Source organism: Lepidothrix coronata, unplaced genomic scaffold (genome assembly GCF_001604755.1).
Source record: "Lepidothrix coronata isolate B3197 unplaced genomic scaffold, Lepidothrix_coronata-1.0 Scaffold142, whole genome shotgun sequence".
In the NCBI taxonomy this organism is placed as follows: domain Eukaryota; kingdom Metazoa; phylum Chordata; class Aves; order Passeriformes; family Pipridae; genus Lepidothrix; species Lepidothrix coronata.
This window is the reverse complement of record NW_016690322.1, coordinates 2,200,696-2,226,304: the sequence shown is the minus strand read 5'-3', so window position 1 is coordinate 2,226,304 and position 25,609 is coordinate 2,200,696. Positions and strand designations below refer to the sequence as shown.

The following is a 25,609-nucleotide window of genomic DNA, read 5'->3' as shown; positions in this document are numbered from 1 at the left end:
TATTAGAACAGACACCTGAGCTCTGCTCGGGTCATGGATTGCAAAGCTTTTCTTAGGTAAATACAGAGAGCACAAGTGTGTTCCTTTTCACCAGGGGAGAAGCCATACAAGTGTGAACTGTGTGACAAGGGCTTTGCTCAGAAGTGCCAGCTGGTGTTCCACAGCCGGATGCATCATGGAGAGGAGAAACCCTACAAATGTGACGTCTGCAACCTGCAGTTCGCAACCTCGAGCAACCTGAAGATTCACGCCAGGTGGGCACGAGGGAGATCCTGCAAATGCTTGTCCTTGAGTCTGTTTAAACAGAATCCTTTACTCCAGTGTGAGCAACAGTTACACATTCACATAATTTTGGCATTTCTCCCTCTTTTCTCATGGGACTTCTCTCACAGTGCCTAACAGAATAATTCCATGGATGTACTTGCTCATTAGGGAGGAGATTTGTGCTGTATGAATGTTGCAGCCTGTGCACTGGTATCCTTGTGGCAGGGGCACAGGGTTTGTTTTAAACTGCTTGCAGCACCAGGGAGAGAGAGTTCCATGGTGGGAAGTGACAGAGCAGTTCTCGCTGCTGTCTGTGTGTGGCTTTCAGCATTTTTGGCAGAAGCAGGAATGGTATTCCCTTGTTGGGAATCGTCATCTTGTCTTTCACTAAAATGCAAAGCATGCTGAGTTCCCATGGTGCATGTTACACATGCAGGGCCTGTATTTCAGTTCAGCTGCCGTGGAAATCACGGATGTGCTGATCCCAGATGGAACAGGGCATGAGTTTCACTCCACGAGAACTGCAGGCTCAAACCAGACTCAGTTGTTACATCTCTGCTGTATCCCAGACCATAAGCAGAAGGAGCTTTGGGGATGAAGCACTAACTGAGGCAGGTTCCTCAGCAGTGGGTGCTGCTTCCCTTCCCTCCTGGAGGTGACTGGGGTGTTGTTTTTCAGGAAGCACAGCGGGGAGAAGCCGTACGTGTGTGACCGGTGCGGGCAGCGCTTTGCCCAGGCCAGCACCCTCACCTACCACGTCCGGCGCCACACCGGGGAGAAGCCCTACGTGTGTGACAGCTGTGGGAAAGCCTTTGCTGTCTCCAGCTCCCTCATCACCCATTCCCGGAAACACACAGGTAAGGGGGGACAGAATCCCAGAGCTGGAAGGGACCTGCAAGGGACAGAGCACAAACAGGCCTGGCCAGGGAGGGCTGGATCCTGCAGAAGGGTTGGAGATGGGTAATGACACAGAATTTACCTCTGGAGTTGTCATCCAGCTCCTTTCTCGTGTGTTTTTCCCGCTGATTCCAGTTTAGGGAGCTCTTTCTCCCACTGGACATTACCTCTGTTTCAGTTTGATTTGTTCTCTGTGTGTATTCTGGTTTATGTATTGAAATAATAGAGTCCTTGTGTTTCCTTTAGGAGAGAAGCCATATATCTGTGGCATTTGTGAAAAGAGTTTTATTTCCTCTGGAGAGCTCAATAAACATTTTCGGTCCCATACAGGTCAGTTTTTGGACAAGCTGCTTCCTGCACTATAAATTATATTCTACCCTTTTGCCTTTAAAATGCACTGTATTGGGCTGTACCTGAAAGTAGCAGATTTTCTTAATTTATGCATCTCTGGGCTAACATAATGTAAAGAAAAAAGTAATTCATTTTTTTTAATTGCCTTTTTCAGAGTAGTATCTTTGCACCACCGTAGGTGTTGATGTATGATCAAGGCTTTACTGTAAATTTTTAAGGTCTTCTTGCTTTATTTTAAACTGTTATTCTGGAAACAATTTTATTCTGAATACAGACACACAGACAAACTAAGAGTTACAAAGTTGTGTTTTAAAATACAACACTGAAATCCATTATCCTGCATCTCTAACTGTATTTTCTTTCAATGTCAAGATTGTTCTAACTACCAAACCAATATTTTTCAGGTGAAAGACCATTTATCTGTGAAATGTGTGGAAATTCTTACACAGATATAAAAAATCTAAAGAAGCACAAAACGAAAGTTCACGCAGGTGAGTTCTTTGTGCAAAGAAAGGTTAAGGAACTACATCAGCTCTTTTGCCTCCAGTGCTGAATAAATCTTTTTGCTCATGCAGGCCTAAAATTAGAAAATAAAAGATTTTTGGATAATAGCTCTCTTTAGAGCCAAAAGCATCTGCTTTAGAGATGTTCAGGTATCCAGCCTTGTTCAGGAGTGGCTCTGTACACCTCGTCTGTCCATCCTTGTGTATTGGCCATAAATCCCTGCCTCTATCATATGGAAAGAGGAATAATAGGTGTCTGTGCCCATCTGGATTGGGAGAGAGAGAATGAGAAAGCAAGAGCCATGTGCAGAGACAGATTTGAATTTAGGAAGGCCCCAGTGCAGCAGGAAGCCTGGGGTGAGGGGAGAGCAGCATTAAGTGTGCAGAGGGCCCGGCAGAGCCCAAGGGTGTGAGCTGGGAGAGCTGCCAAGGCAGGCCAGCTCTCATGGAGAGACAGAAGGCAGACAGAAGTGCCCCAGCACTGAAATAACAGGCTTTGGAGCATGATTTGAAAGAGGAAGGGTCAGATATCCAGTGTGGTTTAATCTGAGAGCCATCCAAGAGCAGTGTCAGGCTGTGTTCAAACAGGAAGGCAGCGAGGAGCCCATTAACAGAGATTTCAATTAGGAATAGAAAGTCATTTCTCAAGTGACTGGATAAAATCTATAATGTGTCTGGCTGGAATGGAGTTAACAAATATCTTCTTCCAAAGAAGTTTATGGATAAATGATACATTGTACATTGCTACCTTAGGTAGAGAAGGATGCTTGGCTGTGGCTCTGGTTCCGAGATTTTCTGGGGTGGGAAATCTCAAGGAAACTTTCATAACTACATTTTTTAAAGGTCCTTTGTTCACTGTGATGTTAAGGATTTGTTATCTCCTGTACCATGCCAAGTAGAGATCAGGTTGGAATGCATCATCCTTCTAGTTGTCACACTACAAGCAGCAGCAGATGTGATTCCTAGTGCTTACACTGTATTTACAGCTTGCTCTGGCTTTCCAAGCACATGGAAGCCACTGGTATCCCAGCTGTCCAGGCAGCCTGCAACACACCAAGTGTTGGCTCTGACAGTCAGTTGAGAAGGAATTTGCAGAATTTGCACAGGAACTTTTAAAGATTTCTTTTTTTTTTGTCTTTTCCTTAGGACCCGAAACTCCCCCCGATTCTAATGCACTCGATAATTCTTTCAATGAACAAGAATCCATTCAGAGTCAGAAAAGTCCTTTGTCAGAGTCCATAGATGTGAAGCCCTCTGAGATGTCTTTAGCACTTCCTCTTCCCATTGGGACTGAAGACCACCAGATGCTGCTTCCCATGACGGGGAGCCAGTCCCCTTCATCAGAAACATTGCTGAGATCTGCTGTGACTGGATACTCAGAACCTCAGTTCATTTTCTTGCAGCAGTTGTACTGACAGAGCAGTAGTTTGGTAGTGAACCTGCAAACATTTGGTAAGATGCACGTGATCAAACAAGCAGTCACGCTCTTTGAATTGGACTTGTTCTTTGTTTTCCCTTTGTGTAAAGACACCTCTAAGGCATTTCCATCATGCAGTGCTGAATTGTGCTAATCTGCAATCAGATTTCTATTTGCAATTAATACTGATTTCCAGGAGACGATTCCTTTCCAGCAACACCTGCCTTAAGAATTCTCTGTTACGTATGTTAATGTGTCTTGGAGATCTCCTCCCATGTTTCTGCTGATTTGATGTGTCACAGTGTCACTTGAGAACAGATATTTTAAGCCATATTTAATAGTTTAAGAATATTAACCCAGAGATGCAAGGGAAAGTCATAATTTGGCTATATTCATAAGCCTGCACTCCAAGGTGCTGGAATGGTCCATGGGGAAGGTCGGTCAGGGCTGTGCTGAGGTGCTTGCAAAGATTTGCTGCTGGCTGCCAGAAGTGCCATCTGCAGGTGAAGCCTGACCAGAGGGCAAGAAAGGTTTGGGTGTATTTTCCTGACAAGACGAGTAAAGGAAGGTTAATTTCTTTCTGTAGTGTGGCAAGTCAGAGGGTCCTAATGGCATAGAAACTACTGGGTTTTCTTTCCAACAAGTTGCCTTTGTTTGTTTGTTTAAGTCAATCCAGCACTGTCAGATCTTGTCCCAGATTTATTGTTCACATCCCTAAACTGCCCCGGGTTTGGCACAAACAGCAACAAAAGGAGAGCTGGAACATGCATGTTGTAGATGAGACAAAAAGAGGCAGTGACTTAATTTGTGAGGCGTCAATGAGAGCTTCATAATCCTTTTTTTACTGTAGTGCTGCTTCTTGTGCTAGACAGGAGGTCCAGAAGAGGAAATAAATCCTGCCCTTCACTGTGAAAATAGTAAGAGAACACTACATGAGGGGGTATTAAAGACTAATACAGCAGAGCAGATGGATATTCTTCCAGGGAAGATTTTGTTAGTGTGACTAATTTAATTGAAGTTTTTGTGTATTGCTTTAACTCTCATGTCACTTGTCCACAGTAAATGCACAAAACTGGTACCTAGCAAGAACCATAAAGATATGTTTTATTCCTAGCAACAGATATATTTAAAAAGCAACGTTTTTAGTGTCTTGGTAGGGTCATAAAAGACTAGGTGACCATAGGAGTACTCTCCTACTCTATTTTGCCAGTTTGTGCCATTAGCAATGTAAGCATTATTTAAGTAATCATCAAATAGTAATGAAACAGTGATCATACTGTACCAACAATGCATTTAAAGCTGTACTTTGTTGGTTATTTACTTGGTGCTAGCATTTATTTCCACTGATGCCTTGTGTCCAGACACTGATAAATAGAAGAGCATAGGAGATACCTCTTAACTGATCCTGTTCTACACGGAGTAATAATTAATCTGCACCTTAATTAAACAGACTCATGAAAAATTTCTTGTAGGGTTTCATTTAAATATTCTGCAAGTGATCCCCTGACTCCTGACCATGACTATAGATTTATTTTTCTCTTCCTATATGTTTGTACTTGTAAAGTAATAGACCTTTTGCTTCTTTGTGTTGATCATCTTAGTATATGCCACGTTTAAAACCTGCTGCTTGATCATATTTTATGCTTTAATATATGGTAAATTTGCTGATGAAGTCTGCCACAGACAGCAGGAGTACAGCCATGTTCAATGGGAACATCCTTAATTCAGGAATCTCTCATTCTGTCCACTGGAGCTGATTATTGCTGGACCTGCCTGACCTTTAATTTCTTTATCTCTCTGTCCCACAACATTTATGAACAGCTGATGTTCATAACACTAGCAGAAGACAAAGGATGAAGTTCTCTGGTATTTTTTTTCTTGTTTCTTTGGCATTTCCCCTTTTCCTCCCCTCTTTTCTCTTTTAGCTCCTGTTGTTGCTGTAGCCCCTGAGGGATTCCTTAGCCTTGCCATTTAAGACTGAAGAACCCCAAAGGTCGGGATCTTTTCTGTGTGTAGCTTGTCCTAAGCTTCCTCTTTACTTTCTCTCTCTGAAAATAGAGCAGAAATCTTGGGACAGATGTAGGCTTAGTCATGAATACTGAGAAAGAAACACCCTGCAACTGATAACTTCCATATCTAAACAGGTTTGGAAGACAAACTAACGATATGCTGCTGTTCCCTGAGGAAAAGTAGCTGAAGATAAGCATGTCCAGGACAAATGACCATGAGAGAGAACTAGCTCTGGAAAGAAACCTAAAAAATAATTACATTCCTACATAGAAAATGCATTCCATAACAATGTTCGTTTGGACTGGTTTTATATTTCTAAAATTATAGCTTGTTACTGTATTCTTAGATTTCAGACTTTTTTAAAAAATACAGTGCTTAGATTTATACAGGATTTGTTTAGATACTTATAACAGTAACACTTGCTTTATTAGTCATTTAGTTTTCTTTATAGACAAGAAGATAATCATTATTTTTTACAAGACAACAATTTTAACCTTTCTTAATAGAATACACAGGCTTGTAGTTTTGTCTTGGAGCAATAATTTAGTGACCTGCACTCTTGAGTCCCCATCTGAGAATCTTGATTTTTAGCCTCATTTTTCATGAAGATATCTCAGCTGCTGAGGTATGATCTCTACAAACTGTATTCATTTACTAGAATATAGATTTTAAGTATATATATATATAAATATATTTGTAGGTGTGTTCAGGCTGTAGGTCTGGACTGTACCTTTTGCCAATAGATGCATGGAAATCAGCTGCACATCTGAAGTCCTAGGCTTAGGGATTCTGGGTTCATTTGGGAGGTACAAGGCTCATAACAGTATTGGTCATTTCTGTAAGGGATTAATAGGGGAAAGCATGGAATCTTTGTAGGCAGACGTCTCCTTGCAAAAGGAAAGAAGGAATTTTAATAATTCTGTTAACAGTCATTTAGAGACAATGACACAAGCTGTTGTTTCAGTCAGTTTTGCACTGAAGTTGGTGCAAGTTTTGCCTGAATAGCTTCTCTGCATCTAGAAATCTCTGAATTGGCTGCTTGGAAATATTTAGGTGAGAATAGCTCCTTGTATGACATTTACTTCCAAATTTGTGCCCGTAAGTGGGCACAAAGCATGACAACCCTTCTGATATCATTTGTTAAAGAGCAATTTTCAAGTACAGACAAGTCCCACATGAAGGATTTCAGGGCTGTGATCCTGGAGAGGCTCAATAAGCCTTGCAGAATTAAGTTCAGATAAGGACTAATAACTGATTTTTTTGGTTAAATTATTTTTAAAGTATGTCATGTATATACAATTTTTCCTCTGTTATTTGTATATACCTCAACTCTCGATTTTATAATCCCCTGGGAAGGGAGGGGGTTGTACATATTTAGCCTGAAGTGTTTTATGTTAGACTTTAATAAACTTGTTTTGTAATTTTCCCTCACCTTGTGTCTCCTGTTATGACTGCACCAAAAGCAAGAGGGAAACAGTCAGACATCACCCCCCTCACAGCACCCTGGAACAAGGACCATGGGGGCCCTTGGAGCACAGAGTGGGCTTTAGGGGACCTGTGCTGTACCACTGCCCAGCTGGATCAGTCATTTTCCTTCCCTTTGAAACTGGGGCAAAGATTCTGCCTTTCAGCAAAGTAGAGCAAGTTCTAAAAGCTGGAAGGATGGTTTTCAGAGCAGGACTATGCTTGCTTTAGCTACTAAAATAACTTAGAACATGGCAAAAGATTCTAGCCTGTGTAAATTCTCTCATTCCAAAGAACACAAGATAAATTCTTACAAGATGTCAAGGTTTGGTTTTCAGAGAAAGAAAAGCAATAGCAGTCTCTGGCATAGTTCTCTTTAAGCAATACAGGGTTAGGCACAAATAATTATTTTAGTTTTTAGGAAGCTGTTTATACAGAATTCAGGAATTACTCTGCAACCTTTACTTACAAGAGAATATAAAAGTAAACTGTAACACATGAGCTGGTTTTATGGGTATTGTCAATAATGCAGAGTGCTCTTCTAGGCTGAGCATGTTGCTGTTAAACAAGGGGTCAGATAGAGTGCAAATATTTCAAACACATACACCAGCACTTTTGAAAGTAGATGCCATTTATCCTGACACACTTTTTGTATGATATTGTTGCCATCTTAACCACATCACTAAAAATAAAATACTGCTCTTGGAAGAGTTGGTTCCCCATTACCATGGCAGATTAATGAATGTCATTCATACAAGTAAATTAAAGATTAATTTGAAATTAGTCTGAACTTCATATACCAGACAAAGGAAAGAAAGATATATGGAAAAAATACCTTAATCTGAGTCTTTTAGTGGTGTTTCTGACAAGAAATTCTGTCACCAGTATCTCAGTACTGAGAGGCCTCTCTGTAGACTATCAGAGTATAGCCTGCTATGTCCCAGAGCAGCAACACTGGGAAAATACCAATACAGGCTTATCTAATTGTTTAAAAACTTAGAAATGTTCACAGCATGCAGATTCTTCTCAAACAACCACATCCAGTGTATCCTCAACTTTTGTTCTCATTGCTCCATCCTTCCTGTTTAACAATAGTTAAAATATAAGCTCCCCTCTAAAACAGGGTGTTCACACTGTGTGTCACATGGACTTTGTGCTCAACACAGTGGCTGCAGGTCAGGAGGGCCCTGTGCAGGTGTGTAGGACAAACATACCTGCTCTGGGCTTACCTCTAAGGCCTCTTGTGATATCAGGTGCTTTTTGGAGCAACAGAGCCTGATTCATTTGTGTTTGGGGATGGAGGCAAGGGACAATGAGGAAAAAAAAAAGCAATCAAACGGCAGAAAACCTCCACACACACACACACAACAGCTCTCACAACTGCCTTGGTCATTTCAGCTGGGGAAGGGGTGTCAGTACATCTCCCACTGTGATAAGAGAGAGTCAGAACAGCAGAAGTTGCATTGCTGCTTCTCAGCTGTTATTGGTAAAATAACTTCCTTACCTTTTTCTCCTCATGCTTGGATCTCACAGATAGGAGAGCAGGATAATCCATGACTCTGTTTGGTGACTTTTTCTATTTAGGAGCATAAATGGAGTCACTTCTGCAGGGATGAGCATAGTGGATGGAAAAAGGTAACAAGCTGAGTGATTCCCAAACTTCTACAAAGTCTGCATTCAAACCCTTAAACAATGTTTAACTACCATTAAATGCAACTCATGTGCAGGAGTTGCCACAGGGCTATAATGACAGAAAAGTTTTTAGACAGATTTCAAGAGATAGGAAGAAATAATGGCACCAGGGTTGGTTGTGGTTCCTATTTGTAGTGCAAGAAACAAGTACAGGCTGCAAGTTAATCAAAATTCCATGTATATCCCAGTAAACTCCATTCACTAGCTTTGAAGATCCACCATGATCGTGGCTTAATGCTTAAGTTCACTTACTTTGGTTTAAAAATGTCCCTATGGGAAGAAGATCCAAAGGATGCAATTACTAAGTAAAAGGAGAGAGTGTATGGAGTAGAATGGTAACAAAAGCTCTCAGCTCCAGCAGGAATCCTGCTCTGCAGCAGGTCTGATTTGCTGCCTGGCAGCCCTGGCTGTCAGCTTTTAGTCAGTGTGCTCTGCCTGGGTGTAAACTTTTTTATAGTAATAGACTCTCCATAGACTGGGCATTATTTAGCACTGAATTTGAAGGTCATTTGTTCAATATGTTATCATTTTGCCATTTCAAGCAGTTTTAGATTCCTTTTAAACTTAAACCTGAAGAAACAACATGAAGCAAATCTGACACTGATATCATTTATTTTACTAGAAACCAGACAGGCAAAGCCCAGGCCTGTAGAGTGCTGCCTCACTCACAGATACTCTGAAACAGCTACAAGTCCCAGGCTGGCGTTGGCAGCACTGTCTGCCACGACCCTGTGCCGTGGGGCCCAGTAGTATTCCCTCTGGAGGCCGTGGGACAGCTCTGCCAGCTGAGCTTGCCCGTCCACCTCGTACGGGGCCACGTCTGTGCAGTTGGGATTCAGGCGACCCATCTGAATTAACTCTGAAAATGACTGAAAAATGAGAACAGGAATATGACAGATAAAATTTCTTTTTGACTGCAGTGAAGGCTCTACAACATAACACACAGTAAGTACTCAATCACTTCAGTATGCTGACCTCCACTGTCTCAATCCAGCACCACCAGGTTATAATTATTTTTAAAAAAAAACCAGTAAATCAGGTATCTCATTCACTAATTGCTGTAGTCTACCCAGTGATAGTAAAAACAAATTGGAACAAACAAACAAAACCCAGCCCTCTCAGAGGAGTTCAGAAACAAACACTTACCATACAAGCATCTTCATCAAATGTGTTCCCCCAAATGTATATATAGGAAAGTATCATGTTTGCTTTGATTGCATTTGAAAGAGCTGTAAGTCCTTTGCCACTTATACTGCAGCTTACTACTGACAACCTGACAAACAGAGAAAACAGTTACACAGTGTGCATGCCAGACCATGGAACTCACATCTCTTAGTTAAGAATAAGAGTTTAACTATGATTTATGCTTTTTCTATATGTTATTATTATATAATATATATTGAACTTCTATATTTGTCATTAATAATACAATTCTTTAATTGTATCAAGGCCAGTCCTACTATAATATCCTTCTCAGGTTGCCAAAGGCAGTTGGACTATGACTTGCTCTATTTCTCCAGGCTCATGCAGCCAAGGTTGTTCACTCTTGAGTTCCCCGGTGTCAGTGACTTGCTCCATGGTGGCCAGGTCTCATCTCTAGCCTGCTTTGAAGCCCAAGCCTTGGCATTTATCCAGGCTAAGCTTTGATCTTTGTGGAGTGGCAGTTATTTTTATGTTAGGGAACCTGGAAGGCTTTCAGAGCACCTCAGAGCCGCCACCTCCTCAGTCTGCTACTTAAAACTAATGGCTCCAGGTAACACCTTTGATCAGCTTTTACATCCTGCCCGCGAGGGTTTAACGCGGCTGCAAAAGACGCCCTGGTGGAGAGATTACAGCTCTGCTGGGTTCACCCGGAAGCAAACTTAAATAGAGGATTTTCCTAAGTGTTGAAGATCAGAATCAACAAATATAGTGCCTTATCCCTGCGTGGAATCTGATTATCTCAGAATTCTGAAGGCCTGCAGCTCTTGTTTTCGTTTGTGCCCCACAGGGACCTGCTCTTTAAAGATGCAGAAAGAACTGACAGATCTAATTGCCTTCCCCCCCCACACCTCTTGGAGCAACTGGAAAAGCTGTGGGAGATCTGAGCAGACCTGGGCTCACCCCCAGCACCCCAGGATGTCCCACAGGTCTTGGGGCATCTCACCTGGCAGCTTAGCAAAGAAATCCCACCCAGTCTCTCACTCGCAGGTTTCTTTCCCCAAGAAGGAAAAATAGACCAAAACATTTGGAACTTCCTGACTTTCCTATTTTGATCAACATCAAAGCACACAGCTTTGATGCCAGTTCTACCACTGCCAAGTCCAGGTTCCCTACACCTGCAGTCCCTGGGGAAGCTGTGCAGATACTAACGCCTGCAGAGTCCTGTTGTGCACAGACAAGGCTTCACTCAGGTACGTGGCTCCAGCATCTTCTATTCTGTTTGCATTCAGATCCAGGATTACCAGGCTTTGGTTCCGTTTTAGCAGCTCTCCCAAAAATTTTACACCATCGGAGGTTATTTTATTACTGAAAGAGAGATGCACATATTTAAAAAAAAAAATAGGTGCTAAGAAAATTAATTTCTGTTAGTCATGGATATGTCACTTAATGACTCTTACCAGCTGAGGTCAAGGTATCTCAGGCTGGAGTTTTCATACAGGGCCTCACACAGTCGCTCTACACCAAAGTTTTTCATTTCATGCTTGCTCAAGTGCAGCTCCACAAGAGAAGAGTTGCCCTTCAACATCTTAGCTATATGGACTGTGGTCTCTTCCTACAAACACACACGCAGTTTTACTAAGCTGAACTTTAGGATAAGGCATGGTCTTGCTTCAGTACAAGTGAGATACATAACTAACATCAAGATTCGGTCAACAGTAGTGTTCTGTTTTGTATATTGTATAAAAATAGCCATGAAACAACATCTTGTGATAAGGCTGAAGATGGAAAAAAAAAAAAAAGAAAAATACTAGAAATATATTTGCAGATTTAGAGTACTATCTACATCCCTGCAAATATCAGAAGCACCAACATTTAGTCATTATGTCTGATCAGTTTTCCTTCCAGTCACTGCTCTTAAAAACCTGAATGTTTGAGTCAGTCTTTGCTAACATTGGAAGTATTTTGTCATGATGCTAATCTATGCTTTCATAAGAGAAAGAATTGGTCAAAGTTTGTACTCAATGATCCTGCTGTTTTTCTCCAACAGTAATGATCCTGTGATTTTATGAAAAGGAAACAGAACTGCTGTGGGAAAAAATATGTCCTGTCACTGTAAGACAAAGAAAGTTTGTTCTCAAGTTGACATGTTTAGTTAACAAAATAACAGTGAGTACTGTGAGTCAAAAATAAGAGAACGACCCAGAGGCCTCAGAAAATAATAAAGTTGAAGGTGGAAACAGTGGCAATAGTCTCTGACATATCCAGACCAGGTCCTTACTGGCCTCTGTTTTCAATAGCAGTAGTTTAAATTGACTTCTCAAGCTTAGCAGAAAAGAAACAACTAAAATCTGTTTAAACTGTTAAATTCACCTTAGGGAACTGAGGACGATCTGGCCTTCGTGCAATCAGGAAAACACTGTTCCTATCACTGACACCTGGGAACTTCTGCCGGGAGGGTGAATCCACCACAGCCCTCACTCTACAGCCACGAGCTGAGCAGCACCAGCCACACAGAGTGAAACAGCCAAAGCCCCAGCCCAGGGAAGGTGGGGGGTTGCTGCAGCGTCTCTTTCTTCTTTAGACTCAGGTAAACAGCAGCCCTTTGTGCTTCCCCTCATTTCCTGCTAAACAGCATTTCTCCCTCAGTTTGCTGAGCAAAGCTGGAAACTCCATGCTGGAACAGCAGAAGGAATACTTTGTTCTCCAATACCAAGCCCTCTCCATCAGCCCATTATTTAACAAATGTACCAAGAAAGAGATTTTTTAAAATTTAACCTTCTAGTTAAACAGGGGCAGGTGGTGACTGCACAGAAAGAGAAAGAATATTTCTGCAACCATTTGCTTCAGTTTGCAAGAAATTCCAAAGAGCTGTGTAGTTCAGATGTCCATAAATATATCAGCACTGACTTGGCTTATGCTCCTCTCTGAGCTGACACCACAGTCACTCACATACCTCTTGGCTGTACAGTAAGGGACGATTTAGGTTTATTGCTCTGAGGGATTTGTTCTGAGTCAGGGCTGTGGCTATTGCTATCAGACACTTCAGGCCCTGGAAATGAAAACAAACTCTTTAGAGAAACCTATTTAATGTATAGCTCAAGCTGCCAAATTACCATGACTATTATTTCTGCCCCCCTGTCTCTGGAGTACAATAGTCAACTGCTTAGAGACACCTAACAGATTTTCTGACAATACCAATGCCAACTGCCTACGGAAGAGTAGAGTGGAATTAGACTAAATAGTACAAATGACCTGGCAACTCAGAAGATAAAAAGCAAGAATAATGGATCTCAAAGATCCATTTAATTTGTCCATTTAATTGATCCTGTATTTTGGTTTTCCTAATTTATAAAACAAGATCAGCTTATGTGTGTTCCCCTAGGTAAATTCAAATTTAGCATCAATCATGTGGTACAGAGAAATGAGACTCTAGAATATGGGTCAATTCGGATTTTTTTTATTTCCTTCTGGTTTGCTCACTAATTTTTACTTATGCTACTTTCCAATTAGGCTGGTCCACACCCAAAGCCACTTAATTTTACACTCTCAATCAACTCCCTACCAAGAACACACATACTAAGCTTTTGAATAAATCCTACACTGGCTATACTTTTCTTGTTCATGTATTCATAAGACCTTCACAATTCCTGAGGGGTTATTCCCCCCTCTAGTTTAGGAGCAAATTCTGAATTTCCAGGAAAAAAATTACAGGTTTTTAAAAGTGATCCACAGGCCATTCCAACCCTCCTGAATCTCCCTGTGCACTGTGTTAGAAGTCTCAGTGCCTGACTCCAGGAGGAAGCAGGTCATCCAAGATCAAATTTGGTGCTTTTCTACTCAATTTAGCACTGCTGTGCTTATGTCCTTTATGGATCTGAGAGGAGCAACAGAGCTATGGGATGGGTGACTTTCAGGTGCTATAGCACCGCACACTTCAGAAGGAAAAGATTCTCCAGGGAACAAAAAGTCCATTCTTCAACATGAATTACACAGGATTGGAATAACAGAAATGAGCAGCAGAAACAAACCTCAGAGGATGTGAAAGACAAGCACTTATATCCCCAGGGACACAATGGCTCTAAAATATCATCAGTTCTGACTTCCCAGGTGCTTTGTGCAACGTGCCTTTCCAAGCACACATTGCTGTATTATATATTGTGTCACCTCTGGCTGTCACAAAATGTAAAAATCAATGACAACAGATGGCATTCCCCCCTAATTAAGCTCTACAGGACCCTTGTAATACCCTTGAAAGACTTATGTCATTGCTGATAATTTTACTGGGTTACTCACCAGATCACAGTCTCCAAGATCCAACTTCTGCAAGGTTGAGTTACTTTGCAGCACTGAAGCAAAGAACATCCCACCTTGGTTTCCTATTTTGTTTCCAGTCATTCTCATGTGCACAAGACTTCTATTCCTCTAGATAATTAAAAAAACCCACAAACCTATTCCTTTAAAACGGCCTGGAAAACAACACTATCCTTTTTTGTGTGTGAATCCTGCTTGTTGTCACACAGAGACAAAACAACCTTTGAGAAGAATTGTGTCAAAGTGACAACATAGATAACTAAGTGATAACTTATCCTGTTGGCTCAGGCTTCTCCCGAGGACATCAAAGACATGAGAGTCTGCAAGCAAAATTCCAGTATTTGAAAACTTTTGTTTCTCCCAAGTCCACAAATTTCACATAAAAACAATCCAGGCAAATATTTCTGCCTAAATTGGCATCTGAGATGCAAAGTGCATCAAACTAATTTAAACCTGTTAAGCATTGTACAAGCCCAGTGTTGTACAAATCTCCTGCACAGCCTCAGTGTTTTGGAGGCTTGTCAAATTTAGTTGAAATCAGTTCAAGGGTTCAAAGACTGTGGAGGAGGAAGAAAGAGCTCATGTAAGTCTCCTTCACAAAACAACAAATCTTACACACAAGCCTCATTTCCTTGGGAAACCACATCAAAAATAACAACTTTGGGTTTGTGCTGCTGCTGTAAAGCAAAGTTTTGAAAACATGTCTCGGACATCTTGAATCAAGATAAATATTGACATGAAGGTACAAGCAAATTTAATACAATTTTTTGGGGGGAAAAAAGAAAGGGAAAAAACAGATGGCATTCTGTTTAGCTTAGCATTTTTCACACAGAAAAAAATCCAACTGCAGTAGCTGTGGGTTTTATAGACAATTGTTTTTATAGATAATTAAGTGTTAATGGCAGCACAGTGCAACTTTCACCTGTGTGAAATCTGATTTCTGAGGTCTGCCTTGGGAAAACAAGGCAGACCTTGTGCTGTATCCCTGTGATACAGCAACATGCTGAATGGAGCAAGGACAGATGCCCCTTTGAGCCAGCTCTGATGTTGGCAGGACAGCCAGTACTGGTCATCAAAAGCAAAAATATCCAACAAGATGCCACTGTCTAAACCTCCCAGACAAACACTCACATGAAGTGCTCCTGATATCAGCTCTGCCCCACTTGTGCCAACGTCATTAAACATGAGGTTCAGGTACTGCAGAGAGGAGTTCTCCTTAGGAACAAACAGAGCAGGAAACAAGGAGAGTTTATTCCAAACCACACCTGTATTTTTCAGAAAGGGGATACACATACAAAACTCTGTCCTTTGCTGCATTTCAGGCAGCCCCTGACCTGGAAAAGTAGTTAAAGAATGCCAGAGTATGTCAGACAATGAGGGAAAGGTATGTGGAGGTCCTCATGGGGCCTACAGGAACCACCCAGGATCCTATGTGCTCAGCATGACCTAACGAGGCACGTGGTCAAGCTCAAGTGCATTTTGTGAACTTAATGGCACCCCCCAAGCTCTAGGAACACAGGCACCAGGTGACAACTCACCATTTTCCATCTGTATTCCAGTTGTTTACAATGATAAAAAGGCAGCATTAAAGTTTCCTATGTTTAGGCCTGCAAAAAGGCTAATACAGGTGATAAAGAAGCTAAAACAAAGGCCCTTGACACAACCATTATCCCCTCTGTTGATTTGAACTGTAAGCCTAAAAGCCTTGTAGCTTATTCCACCATTCTTTCCTTGGGACACCCTAGCCAAATATCCAATGGCTTTCTACCAGAAATTAAAAATCTCCACAGAGAATACAACCCAAGATTCTAGTAGGATGGATTGGGGTGTGAAAGTCAAAACCAATGGAATTTTGCCAAACCAGTGCATTCTTGTCTCCAATACACCACATATAAATATTTCCGTGGCCAAATAAATTACAAGTTGCTGAAAGATAACCATCACTTTGGCACCTGGAGGAATGTTGCCATGGTCTTTGCTCCATCATCAGTCAATACATTATAAGCAAGATCCAAACCTGAAAAAGATGAAGAATGAGGAATGTGACAGATGCATACCTACATTTAACTGATCTCTAAAGAAAAAGAAACAAAGATGAACTAAGACTGAAATCAAGACTGATCATGTTTTCTTATATTAGCACAGCAATGTTAAACACTCATGGAAAAACCCTACCTTTGACAAATGCAGCGTGGCGTAAGACAGAGGCAAGAACTCCGAGATCATCATCTGTAACTCTCTGCACAGGCACTGGGTGATTATTTCCAGCTATTTTTAATGTGATCCCTTTCGTACATCTACTGCAACATAAAAATGTAAAGCTCACGAGGACAAGGAAAATGACACAGAGAAATGAGTTGCCTCTCCAGACAGGAGGTGTGGCTGTGCTTGCCCTCACTGAGGAGCTTGCACATGGTTATACACCTTTGGTAACACCAGCACAGATAACGTGATTCAAGCTGTCCCTCAGCACTGCCCTTTCTGAAGGCACTGCACAGCTGCAAGAACCACACTTACACAGGAAGCAGGAATAAGCAAGATGAGGGGAAGGCAGATGGAAATAAAGATTATCCCAGAGGTTACCTCATCATCTTCTTTTTAATTGTTCCCTTTGCTTTATTTACTCCATCCTGCTCTCAGGATCAAAACCTAACACAAACCATTTTATTTTCTGGGTTTTTTTTTCCCCAAAGGAAAATTAACTTTGACCCCAGCAGCATCCACAAGAGAAAGCCCTACCTAGCCACATAATGAGAGAGAATTTGGGTGGTTAATAGCTTGGCAGGATTCAGAGACAGCTCAGGGAAGCATGACCAGCTGGAAGCTAACTGGATGCAGCTGAGGCTTTTTAAACAGGAGCAAGACAAAAGGAAGGGAGTTAGGATGACTGGACACTGGGTTTGGCTTTTTTAAGGGACAGAAAGGCACCATCTTGTACATTTTTTACCTTTTTTTTTTTCTTTCACTGCTTGTAAAGCTGCCCAGAAAGGATATATAGCTACAAACTTCTGCCAAGATGATGTCAAGATGAGTCAAACCAGAACTTCAGCAGTAAATGCTAAATTTGATTTGTGTTTAAGCCTGAAACTGCAGAACTTTCTCATCATTCAATTCCTCATCCTGCTACCCTGTTTAAGGCTTTCAGAAGTGTCTGAAACACGCTGTTATTGCCTTACATTTCATCATTTTTGTCAGCTTCTTGAAGCACATGAGCAACGAAGGGGTTTTCAGGCTGGCCCGATTTTTGACAGGCCTGCACATAGTGCAGGTGAAGATCTGGGCGAACCGACGTGTGCTGCCGGAAAACAAAACAAAGCGTTACTGCATCGTTATGGCAGCTTAGCAACAGCACCAGGAGCGGGCTTTGTGCTGGGATCTGCATAACAGTAAAAACGGGCTCGGTCTGCAAAGGGTTACAACTCTCGGTGTGCAGCACTGGGGTAACGGATACAGGCAGGAAAAGCATGAGGGGAAAGCGTGGATTGGTGGGTGTTTCTGACCTGCTGTGGCACAGGAGCTGAGCTAACAGAGGAGTGGTCCCTGTACAGCAGATGAACCCCCAGCCCTGCAGGCCTTACCTGAGCCATGACCTCCTGCTCCTTCTCCCCGCGTCAACCTGCGGGGACCGGCCAAGGGCGAGCGCTGCCCCACGCTGAGTAAATTTGGTAACCAGGCTGCTCCGAGGGGAACAATGTTTGGTAACGGAGCCCGTTTCCAAGGAGGTCCCGGCCCGCAGCCGGAGGGGCGGGCGGGGGTTGCTCTGTGCAGCCCCGGGCCCTGCAGGAGCCCCCCGAGCCCCTGTGGGTGCTGGGCTATGCCAGTGGTGCTCAGACCTGCGGGAAGGGCAGGGGAGGTTCGTCACCTCACCCTCAGAGCACGGAGTCGGTGCTCTGCCCTCCTCCGAGGAGCCTTTGCAGAACCGCTCGTGGTTACACGGATCAGTCCCTACTTCAAAGATGCTTGTGCTGGCCCCTTCCAGCAAATAAATCCCCCCAGTGCCTCCACTACTGCCCATGTGAGCAGGAGGGCGTGGGCTCCACCCACCCGAGGCAGACCCGTGTAGGGGAAATGGAGCCCAGCTTCCCCCAAAAGCTTCTCCCAGGTTTGAGGAACCTCCCTGAAATGAGAGCGCTCACTGTCTGAGCAGCCTGGAGGATTTCCCACACCGCATCTGCTGCTTTCCCATGTTTTTGTGGGACTACGAGCTGTACCTGGGTCCTTCACCAGATTAACCAGTGTCAGGATACTAGATCTGAGTGAAAACTGCTTTCATAGCATTCCAAGTGCCTCCTTTCCTTGCTACAGTGAGAAGGCAGTTCCACCCAGCACACACCTGAGCCTGGGTTACTCATTATCACTGACATCTCAGCGCTCAGGCAGGGAGGAAAAGGCAAAAATGTGGACACACTGACCTTTGTGTTGAATCAAAAGATGAAACGCTGACCGGAGGAACTGCTGCAGCTTTTTCTTTTTTTCTGTGTGCACTAGAAAATCAGAGCTGCATTTGCATAGAATCAATATTGCAAACTGAGCAGAGGGCAATTTAAAAATGGATGTGATATTGTTAATGCCTTTAACTCTACTGACACTTGCTATTCATTTAATCATGAACAATTATGCACCCTAAAGCTGTGCTATGATAAGTGTAACAGTATTCATGGACATCCCCATTGTAGGGCTCAGAATACACCTTCCTTTTTATACAATGCAACACGTCTAAGAAGGATTTTTTCACTGGTGCAATTTTCTTCTTGAAAGTTACATTCACCAAAGTAGTAATTTATGCAAAAGACTCACTTTCAGATTTCATTCATTTGAATTGCTCTCCCCTGCACTGTGCACACAAAGGAAATGAAGAAGCAGACTAATGTTTCTGCTAAGAAATAAAATTAACCCCATAAGAAATCTTTCCAGCAGAGGAAACAACATGGATTTCTTTGCCAAAATTTCCACCATACTGTGAGGTATAATGTGACATTAATGAGCAGAATATTCTGTGTTCATCCATCAACCGTAATGCAGCTCCACAGCATTTTCTTGGGAGATTTTTTCCTCTAAAAACAAAATCCCAAAGATTACTGCTTAATTGACATAATGTATCTTTTTAATGACTGTGTTTAGATACCTCTGGAAGTGAAGGAACTGATAAGTTTTAAATGCCTTAGCCTGCCTGAAAACCAGTATCTTTCCAGAGGAAGTCTTTCTCCTGGAGTCATTACAGAGATTATAACTGGGATAAGATAAAGGAATTAAAGTCAGAACTCTGCCAGAAGTCATCAATAAATTGCAGGCAGGAGCAAGAGAAGGGGGAAGATCTTGGTTTGCTGCAACATGGAAATTCCATGAACTTCAGCTGCTTCCAAATGCAGGACCGAAGGGTCTCCTAATCTCTTTAGGTACATGGTGCAGCACCAGGCCTGGGCTGTCAGAATAGGAATAATATCAGAAATCAGTGTTTAAAACTCATGTTGCCTCTCTGTGTTTAGCAATAATTCCAACAATTTCACAGTTTATAAACTTCTGCACTTGCTAATATTATATACCAAGCTAAGGAAAAATCCTTTACTTACTAAACCTTCTGCACACATATTTTCCAGAATCTGAAGGAACTGCATATGGAGAATAATTGTCTGCAGTACCTGCCCACAGCCATCAGCTCATTGATACTTGCAGATCCATTGTGCAAACATATTGAACAAGACACTTTTCTTTGTGTGATTTTATGTTTGGTTTGTTGTTTTTCTTTTTCCAAAAGAACATTGCTCTGTATCATCAGTGGGTCACATGGAATTAAAAAAAATACAGGGCAATAATGAAGGAAAGGTGATTCCTCAGTCTTTGATTCTTTTAAACCTAAATTATTCCTCTCTTTCTGTAATTCTGTAATTTCTTCGTGAGCTGCTATTTTTCCCAAACTATTCTTCCAAACTAAAAATTGACATTTAAAGATGTGTAGACATTGTCATTTACTTTTCTAATCAAAGGTATGGGGGACTAGTGTCCGCCTAGGTAAGAAATTCCTCTTGAAAAACATAAAACAGAGAATAAGAGAAAAATCAGATGACTGACAGTTCATCTTAGCTGCCAATAATGTAGTCTAATCCAGAATAAAAGGGGATTTTGAAGAACAAAATGCTTTTTGTACCATGAATATACATCAGTGACACCATTCCAAAAGGCTTTTTGCTTTTACCCTTTTCCTCCAGGTAACAGGACTGTTCTCTCTTTTTCAGATCCAAAGTTTGTGGTGTGGGTTGATGAACCAGAAAGGGATTGGAACTTTCTTGATGCTTAATAATTTAATAAAAAAAAATAATAAAGAGAGAGAGAGAGAAAGAAGGAAAAGAAAGAAAGGAAAAAAGAAAAGAAAAAGAGAAGACCATTAAAAAAGTGAAAATTGGGCAGTAAACTGCACAGAACTCTTTTCTTTTACAAGATGGACAAATGCGAGCAGAGATAAGCAAGTGGGAGACAAGTACTATTAAAGCATCTGAATCAGTGAGTGTGAACAATGAAAACAAATTAATTTTTTTAGGTTTGATTTTGTGTTTTTGTCCACATTGACCCCAGCTGAACCAGGCAATCTCAGAAATGTTCTTGAGATGTCTCATTATGAATGCATGTTATCTCTAATCATAAAGGTAGATGATTAGGTGGAAATCAATCTAATCTGGCAATCAGTCTAACCTGTAGGAATCTGGTGCAATGAAGTGTTATTTGTTCTGAATCTCAAAGTATTTCACTTGCAATTCTTAGAAATCTGTTTGCCAGTCAGTGAGGTACAAACATATTTACAGTGAAACAATATCTGTGGCCCCAACTACCAGCAGTTGTTTAACGAGTTTTTCTATAGAAATGATCAGTTCCTTGTTTGGAAATACAGAGTACGATTCCAGGCAGTCAGAACACACACACTTCCACCAGAACCTGCATTACCATCCTGCCTTACAGAGGTGTAAAAAGCTGTTTTGAAAGTATCTCCACACTTTTGCAAAACTGTTCACTGCTGTTTTGACAATCTGCAGTTACAGCATTTTGAATGACTGCAAGCTGTCACATCCTCAGTGGTGCATCTCTTCCCCAAGATGGCTCGGTGACAGTTTGTGAAATGCCTGTGTGACAGATTTATATGAAAGCAGTGAGTCTGCAGGATACAATATTCTGCTCTGATTTTGGTTCTGGCACATCATAACATCTTTGTTATTCAAAAGAACCATGACAAACACTCCTCACTGTAATTCTTGCATGCCAAATTTATCTGCAACCACATCTTTCCACAGCACTTTATAGAGAGCTGTTTGTCCCAGACATCTGATGTCCTTGTCTAGTTCTTACTCTGTGTTACTCGGTTACTCCTTAACCCCCTCCAGAGTTTTATTTGCAGCATATACAGAGCACAGAGCTGTGTGGGACCTGCCACTGTGCAGGTTCAAAATGCAGAGTGGGTGGGAGCAGAACCCTTTATTTGGTTTAACTAGCTGGTCAGAACTGCTCTCCCTCCCCTTGTCTGAGTTGCCTGAGGGAAGGTTGTGCATCCTGAAGGAGGTGGTGAAGGCAGGTCACTGAGACCAGCTCTTCCTAGAGTTGCATCTCTCTGAATCTGCATCCAGGGTATGGAACTAATTTCTGTTTGGCTCTTGATTGATACTGAAATCTCATTAATATGCTTGTTGGCAGGAGAGAGCTGGGACTGCAGGAAAGTGGGACGGCTCTGTTCTGATTTTCCATTTCACTGCTTTGATTGAGGCTGCTTTGATTGTTTGGAGATGTCTGGTGAAATTTTTTCACCCTAAGTGAAGGCAAAGAGGAACAGAGAGAAAGATAATTTAGAGAAAATCACTGGAAGAGAGAATTTTGGGAAGACTGGCAGATAGATAGGACATTTAATAGAGGTGATAAAAGGAATAAAAGCTTTTTAGTGGCACAGTAGGTATGACAGAATCATGAGAGGCCAAAAGACTGAGCAGGGGATCAGGAACAGCAAGGGGAGAGTTTGCTGCAGTGGGTCCATAATGTGCTCTGGAGCTGAGAACCCAGCTATGACAGAGTAAGAAACCCCAACACTGAAGTCCAGAAAGATTTCAACAGAATCTGGATGTTAAAGATTAATTGGAGAGAGAGGTTTAAGTGGGAAAGGGATGATTAAGAGACATCCTCACAGAACAGATAAAGGATCAATTTCCCAGTTGAACCAAAGGCATATCTGGGGAGGAAAGTCACAGGAAGGCAAGTAATTAAGAGAAATGGTTGGTGTGCTGCTGTTAAACAGAGATGATGGTACTTCCACATGTCCTGTCGTAAGCCACTGCTTCAAAGTCTCTCATCAGTCCTGTAAGAAACAGGAGCTCTTTGGTTCATTTCAGAGGCTGAGGGTCTGTGTAGGAAGTAACTGATCCCACACTGCAGCAATTCCCTGCTGCCTCTGACCAAGACACTCCAGTTCAACTCACATTTCTCAGAGCTGGGGAAGCCAAGTGCGCTTTTCAAGTGGAACTGGATCCAGGGAGACTTTCACATGAAGTCATGGATTAAATGATCAATAGGCATCAGCACAGCATTGTCAGCTGCTGGTGATAGCCCTGACCAGCCAGAAGCTGATGTTGGAAGGATCACGTGGACTGAAAGGTGAATACTGATCAGCATCTGCAGGACAGAATCTGGTGAGAGAGGCCTTAGCAAGTTAGGAAAGTGCCACTGGCTGATCCTGTTGTGCCTCTCCTCCAGGAGGTTGCTGCAGCATGTAGAGATACTCAGAGCTAATTGAGCAGAACTTTATCCCTCAAGCTGCCTCAGGATTTCTCTAAGACTCCTCACTCAGTGGGCAGATCTAATATCTTTACTTCCTAAAATACCTTACCGATGAATAATCCCACTGCAGTCTTGGAGCTCACGTGTGGGTTAACATGCTCCATGACACGAATGACTGCCAGAATTTGGCTCTGTGTAAGAAAATGCAATAAAATGTAAAAAAAAAAAAAAGTAATTATCACATTAAAAAGGAGCTGGTTACACATCCCAAGTTAGTGCTTTTTCTAACAAGTCTTGGGCACTGAGTAGGGTGTTGGGTTCTCCCTGGGAGCTGCCCTATGGCTTGGAATAATAGACTTTGCTTATTTCCTTCATCTCTAGGGTAAGGATAAGAACATTATGTCACAAGGTGGTGTGAAGGTTGATGGATGAATCCTGAATGCAGGAAGCACGAAGACACTGCAGGGACTCCCACTGGCTTTCATATGCTCTAGATCAGTCTCTTAGACATGGAATTTTGGTTTTGTGCTGCATGTCATAAAATGATCTGTTCCAAAAGCTTAGTCTGGGTAAGCCTGAAACAGCTCAAGATGAGAAGGAACATCCCTCAAGTATCCTGAAATTTTTACATAGTCTTAGCCAGAATGATTATGGATTGATCTGTGTCCAAAATCCTGCTAAAGTAGCAGGACATATCTCTGATTTAGTGTACCACAGCATTTCCCTTGCCCCTGAGACCTGCAAAGACACTGAACAACTGTTTCTTACCTTGATTTTATGTTGATTCTGTACACAGGACTCATCTACACTACAAGATGGCATCAAGGACCAGAGCAGAGGCAAAACAGCTCCTCCTGTATTCTCCTTACTGGACTAATATATAATGCTTAGTTGTTGGGATGGTTTCCAAATCTCCCAATTATGTAGATTTAATTTGTTCACGAAGAGGCAAAACTTTTGGGGGAGAAGAAACTAAAATTTAAAACACAGAGGTTTCAAGTATTTTCACATTAGAGGCATTTTCTGAGGCCACATTCACGCTGCCCACCCACCTGCATTAACACACATCCCCTCCACTTCCCTGGCAAACCTGCAGTGTGTCCATCTGAGTCCAGCACTGCTCTTTGGGCACTACCCACTGCACCATGAAGATTAAGTGCCTATAGCAGTGTAAGCATGGCCCAGAGAATCTCAAAGAATAGGTTATTAAATAGAATGATCTATGATGCAGAGGGTTAAATAACAGTTTTCTATAACTGTGAAACTATTTCAAGAGATTATTAAAAACTGTGTAGTCTCCTAAGTGAGAGACACATAACACTTGGTCCATGTGCTGCTCATGAAAGGCCTCCCAGAAACCTTCCGCCTCCATCAACAGTCAAAGCGAATGTTTCTTTTGTTGTCGTGATTAAAGTTTTCCAGTTGTTTCCTCTGGGGTTCTGAAAGGACCCATCTCTGCATGCCCAGCTCTGCCAGGGCAGGGAGCTGTGCCAGTGCTGCCAACAACTCACTGAACCACGTCCCGCAGTCCCGGCAGGATGACGGGCGGAGGCTGAGATCCAGCTCCGAGAGTTCCTTGGATACTGCTAAACCCTGACAGAAAACAGCCCACCCTGCATCAGAGATGCTGTCATTGTAACTCAGATCCAGCTTCTGCAATCTGGAGAGATGGCCATCCTGTGTCAGTGATGCTGCAAGAGATGACAGACACAAACACAACTAATAAATCCTGGCAATTGCTTTAAAAGCTCCTCAGAAAGGAGAGCAGTATTTTAATACCTTATTATTTAAGGCTTTTCAGCAGTCAAACAGCAAGATTGAGCTCCTCAGCAACATAAAATGACTTGCTGCTGATCTCAGAAAGACCGTTTCTTCACAGCTGAAGGAGTGTACACCACTTTAAACATGGGTAATTCCAAAGGAATGGAACTGTTGAGTTAAAAGGGTATGGCACCCTGAAAACACTGGAGTCAGTTGGAGGGAGGTTATACCAAGTGCCAATTAAAATAGGCAGACAGGTTTTACAGGGAGATTTAGGAAGAGGAAAGCAAAACTAGATGAGGTTGGATTGCTGCAATAGCAACCTCTCACTGTGGGAGGGCCTAATATACCCTAAAGGGAACTGGGGTCCTTAACATGTGATTGGTAAAGGAGACACCCATCAAGGGTGATGGGTTTTAAAGTCAAAAATATTCCGGCTTCATCTCACCAGATTTCACATTCCAGGGCCTTAATAGCTGTCACACAGCTACTGCCAAACCCCTGAGTCAGGGCCACAGAACACAAAGATGAGTATAAAATGAACAAGTTTTTAAAAGAATCCTAGAATTCATTCCTTTATCATGTTCCCATTTTCCTGTATTTCCCAGCAGCTGCTAAGAGGTGGGTGAAAATATTTCTGTTTTAATTCTCCCCCAGTAGTCTGACTCCAGAACACACCTAATGGATTGAGAGCTGGTAGTGCTTGTGTTACTGGCTGTCAGCACATACATTTTCTATAAAGTAGTGAACCCTAAAACAGAAATTGAGCAAAATAAAATGTCCCCAGAGGCATCTTTAAATATCTGATATAAAAAAAAGATATTTAAACCCTACATTTTCTGTGTTTGGTGGTTTTTTTTATTAATAGATAAAAGTGCTAAAATATTCTTTGTATTTTATCCTTTCCAGCTTTTGCACTGAACGTGTACAGGACATACAAGATGACAACTCTTTCTGGGAAAATACTGCTGTGTTTTCCATCTTTTCCTTTGATTTATGCGAAAACGTGCTCAGCCCAAGGAACAAGCCCCTCCTGAATTGTGGTCTA

General features: G+C 42.0%; 3 protein-coding genes and 1 long non-coding RNA gene across 16 annotated transcripts in view; 2 read left to right on the top strand and 2 right to left on the bottom strand.

The window, feature by feature from the left end:
* The window catches only part of MYNN (myoneurin), an 11,469-nt gene extending 4,596 nt beyond the window's left edge, over positions 1 to 6,873 (top strand). For both annotated transcript variants that reach the window (XM_017827738.1, XM_017827739.1), the window contains exons 4-8: positions 95 to 254; positions 943 to 1,121; positions 1,408 to 1,491; positions 1,917 to 2,003; positions 3,162 to 6,873. In XM_017827738.1, coding sequence (XP_017683227.1) covers positions 95 to 254; positions 943 to 1,121; positions 1,408 to 1,491; positions 1,917 to 2,003; positions 3,162 to 3,430 — 779 coding nt within the window. In that variant the 3' untranslated portion in view covers positions 3,431 to 6,873. The remainder of the gene's footprint in view (positions 1 to 94; positions 255 to 942; positions 1,122 to 1,407; positions 1,492 to 1,916; positions 2,004 to 3,161) is intronic.
* LRRC34 (leucine rich repeat containing 34) overlaps positions 1 to 18,453 on the bottom strand; it is a 22,334-nt gene extending 3,881 nt beyond the window's left edge. Inside the window, exons 1-11 of one of the 8 annotated variants that reach the window (XR_001876878.1) lie at positions 17,229 to 17,625; positions 16,228 to 16,352; positions 16,005 to 16,069; positions 15,184 to 15,267; positions 14,035 to 14,163; positions 12,695 to 12,790; positions 11,199 to 11,353; positions 10,951 to 11,106; positions 9,745 to 9,871; positions 8,411 to 8,510; positions 7,754 to 7,987 (exon numbers count right to left, since the gene is read on the bottom strand). Coding sequence is in view for 5 of the 8 variants with exons in the window: in XM_017827747.1 (XP_017683236.1) it covers positions 9,264 to 9,467; positions 9,745 to 9,871; positions 10,951 to 11,106; positions 11,199 to 11,353; positions 12,695 to 12,790; positions 14,035 to 14,163; positions 15,184 to 15,267; positions 16,005 to 16,069; positions 16,228 to 16,352; positions 17,229 to 17,518 (1,431 nt within the window). In the remaining 3 variants the exon portion in view is untranslated. The other 7 variants (XR_001876879.1, XM_017827751.1, XR_001876877.1 and 4 more) reach the window with 7 other exon arrangements.
* Positions 17,245 to 25,609, bottom strand: part of LRRC31 (leucine rich repeat containing 31) — a 49,374-nt gene continuing 41,009 nt past the window's right edge. For 3 of the 5 annotated variants that reach the window (XM_017827743.1, XM_017827744.1, XM_017827740.1), the window contains 2 exons: positions 23,569 to 24,491; positions 22,925 to 22,991 (listed from right to left, as the gene is read on the bottom strand). In XM_017827743.1, the coding sequence (XP_017683232.1) occupies positions 24,172 to 24,491 (320 nt within the window). In that variant the 3' untranslated portion in view covers positions 22,925 to 22,991; positions 23,569 to 24,171. Of the gene's footprint in view, positions 17,348 to 18,464; positions 19,475 to 22,924; positions 22,992 to 23,422; positions 24,492 to 25,609 lie in introns of those variants that run through there. The other 2 variants (XM_017827741.1, XM_017827742.1) reach the window with 2 other exon arrangements.
* LOC108503628 lies at positions 17,447 to 25,609 on the top strand. Its single transcript, XR_001876880.1, has 3 exons — positions 17,447 to 17,537; positions 19,650 to 20,550; positions 25,471 to 25,609. It is a non-coding gene; the product is annotated as an uncharacterized LOC108503628 (long non-coding RNA).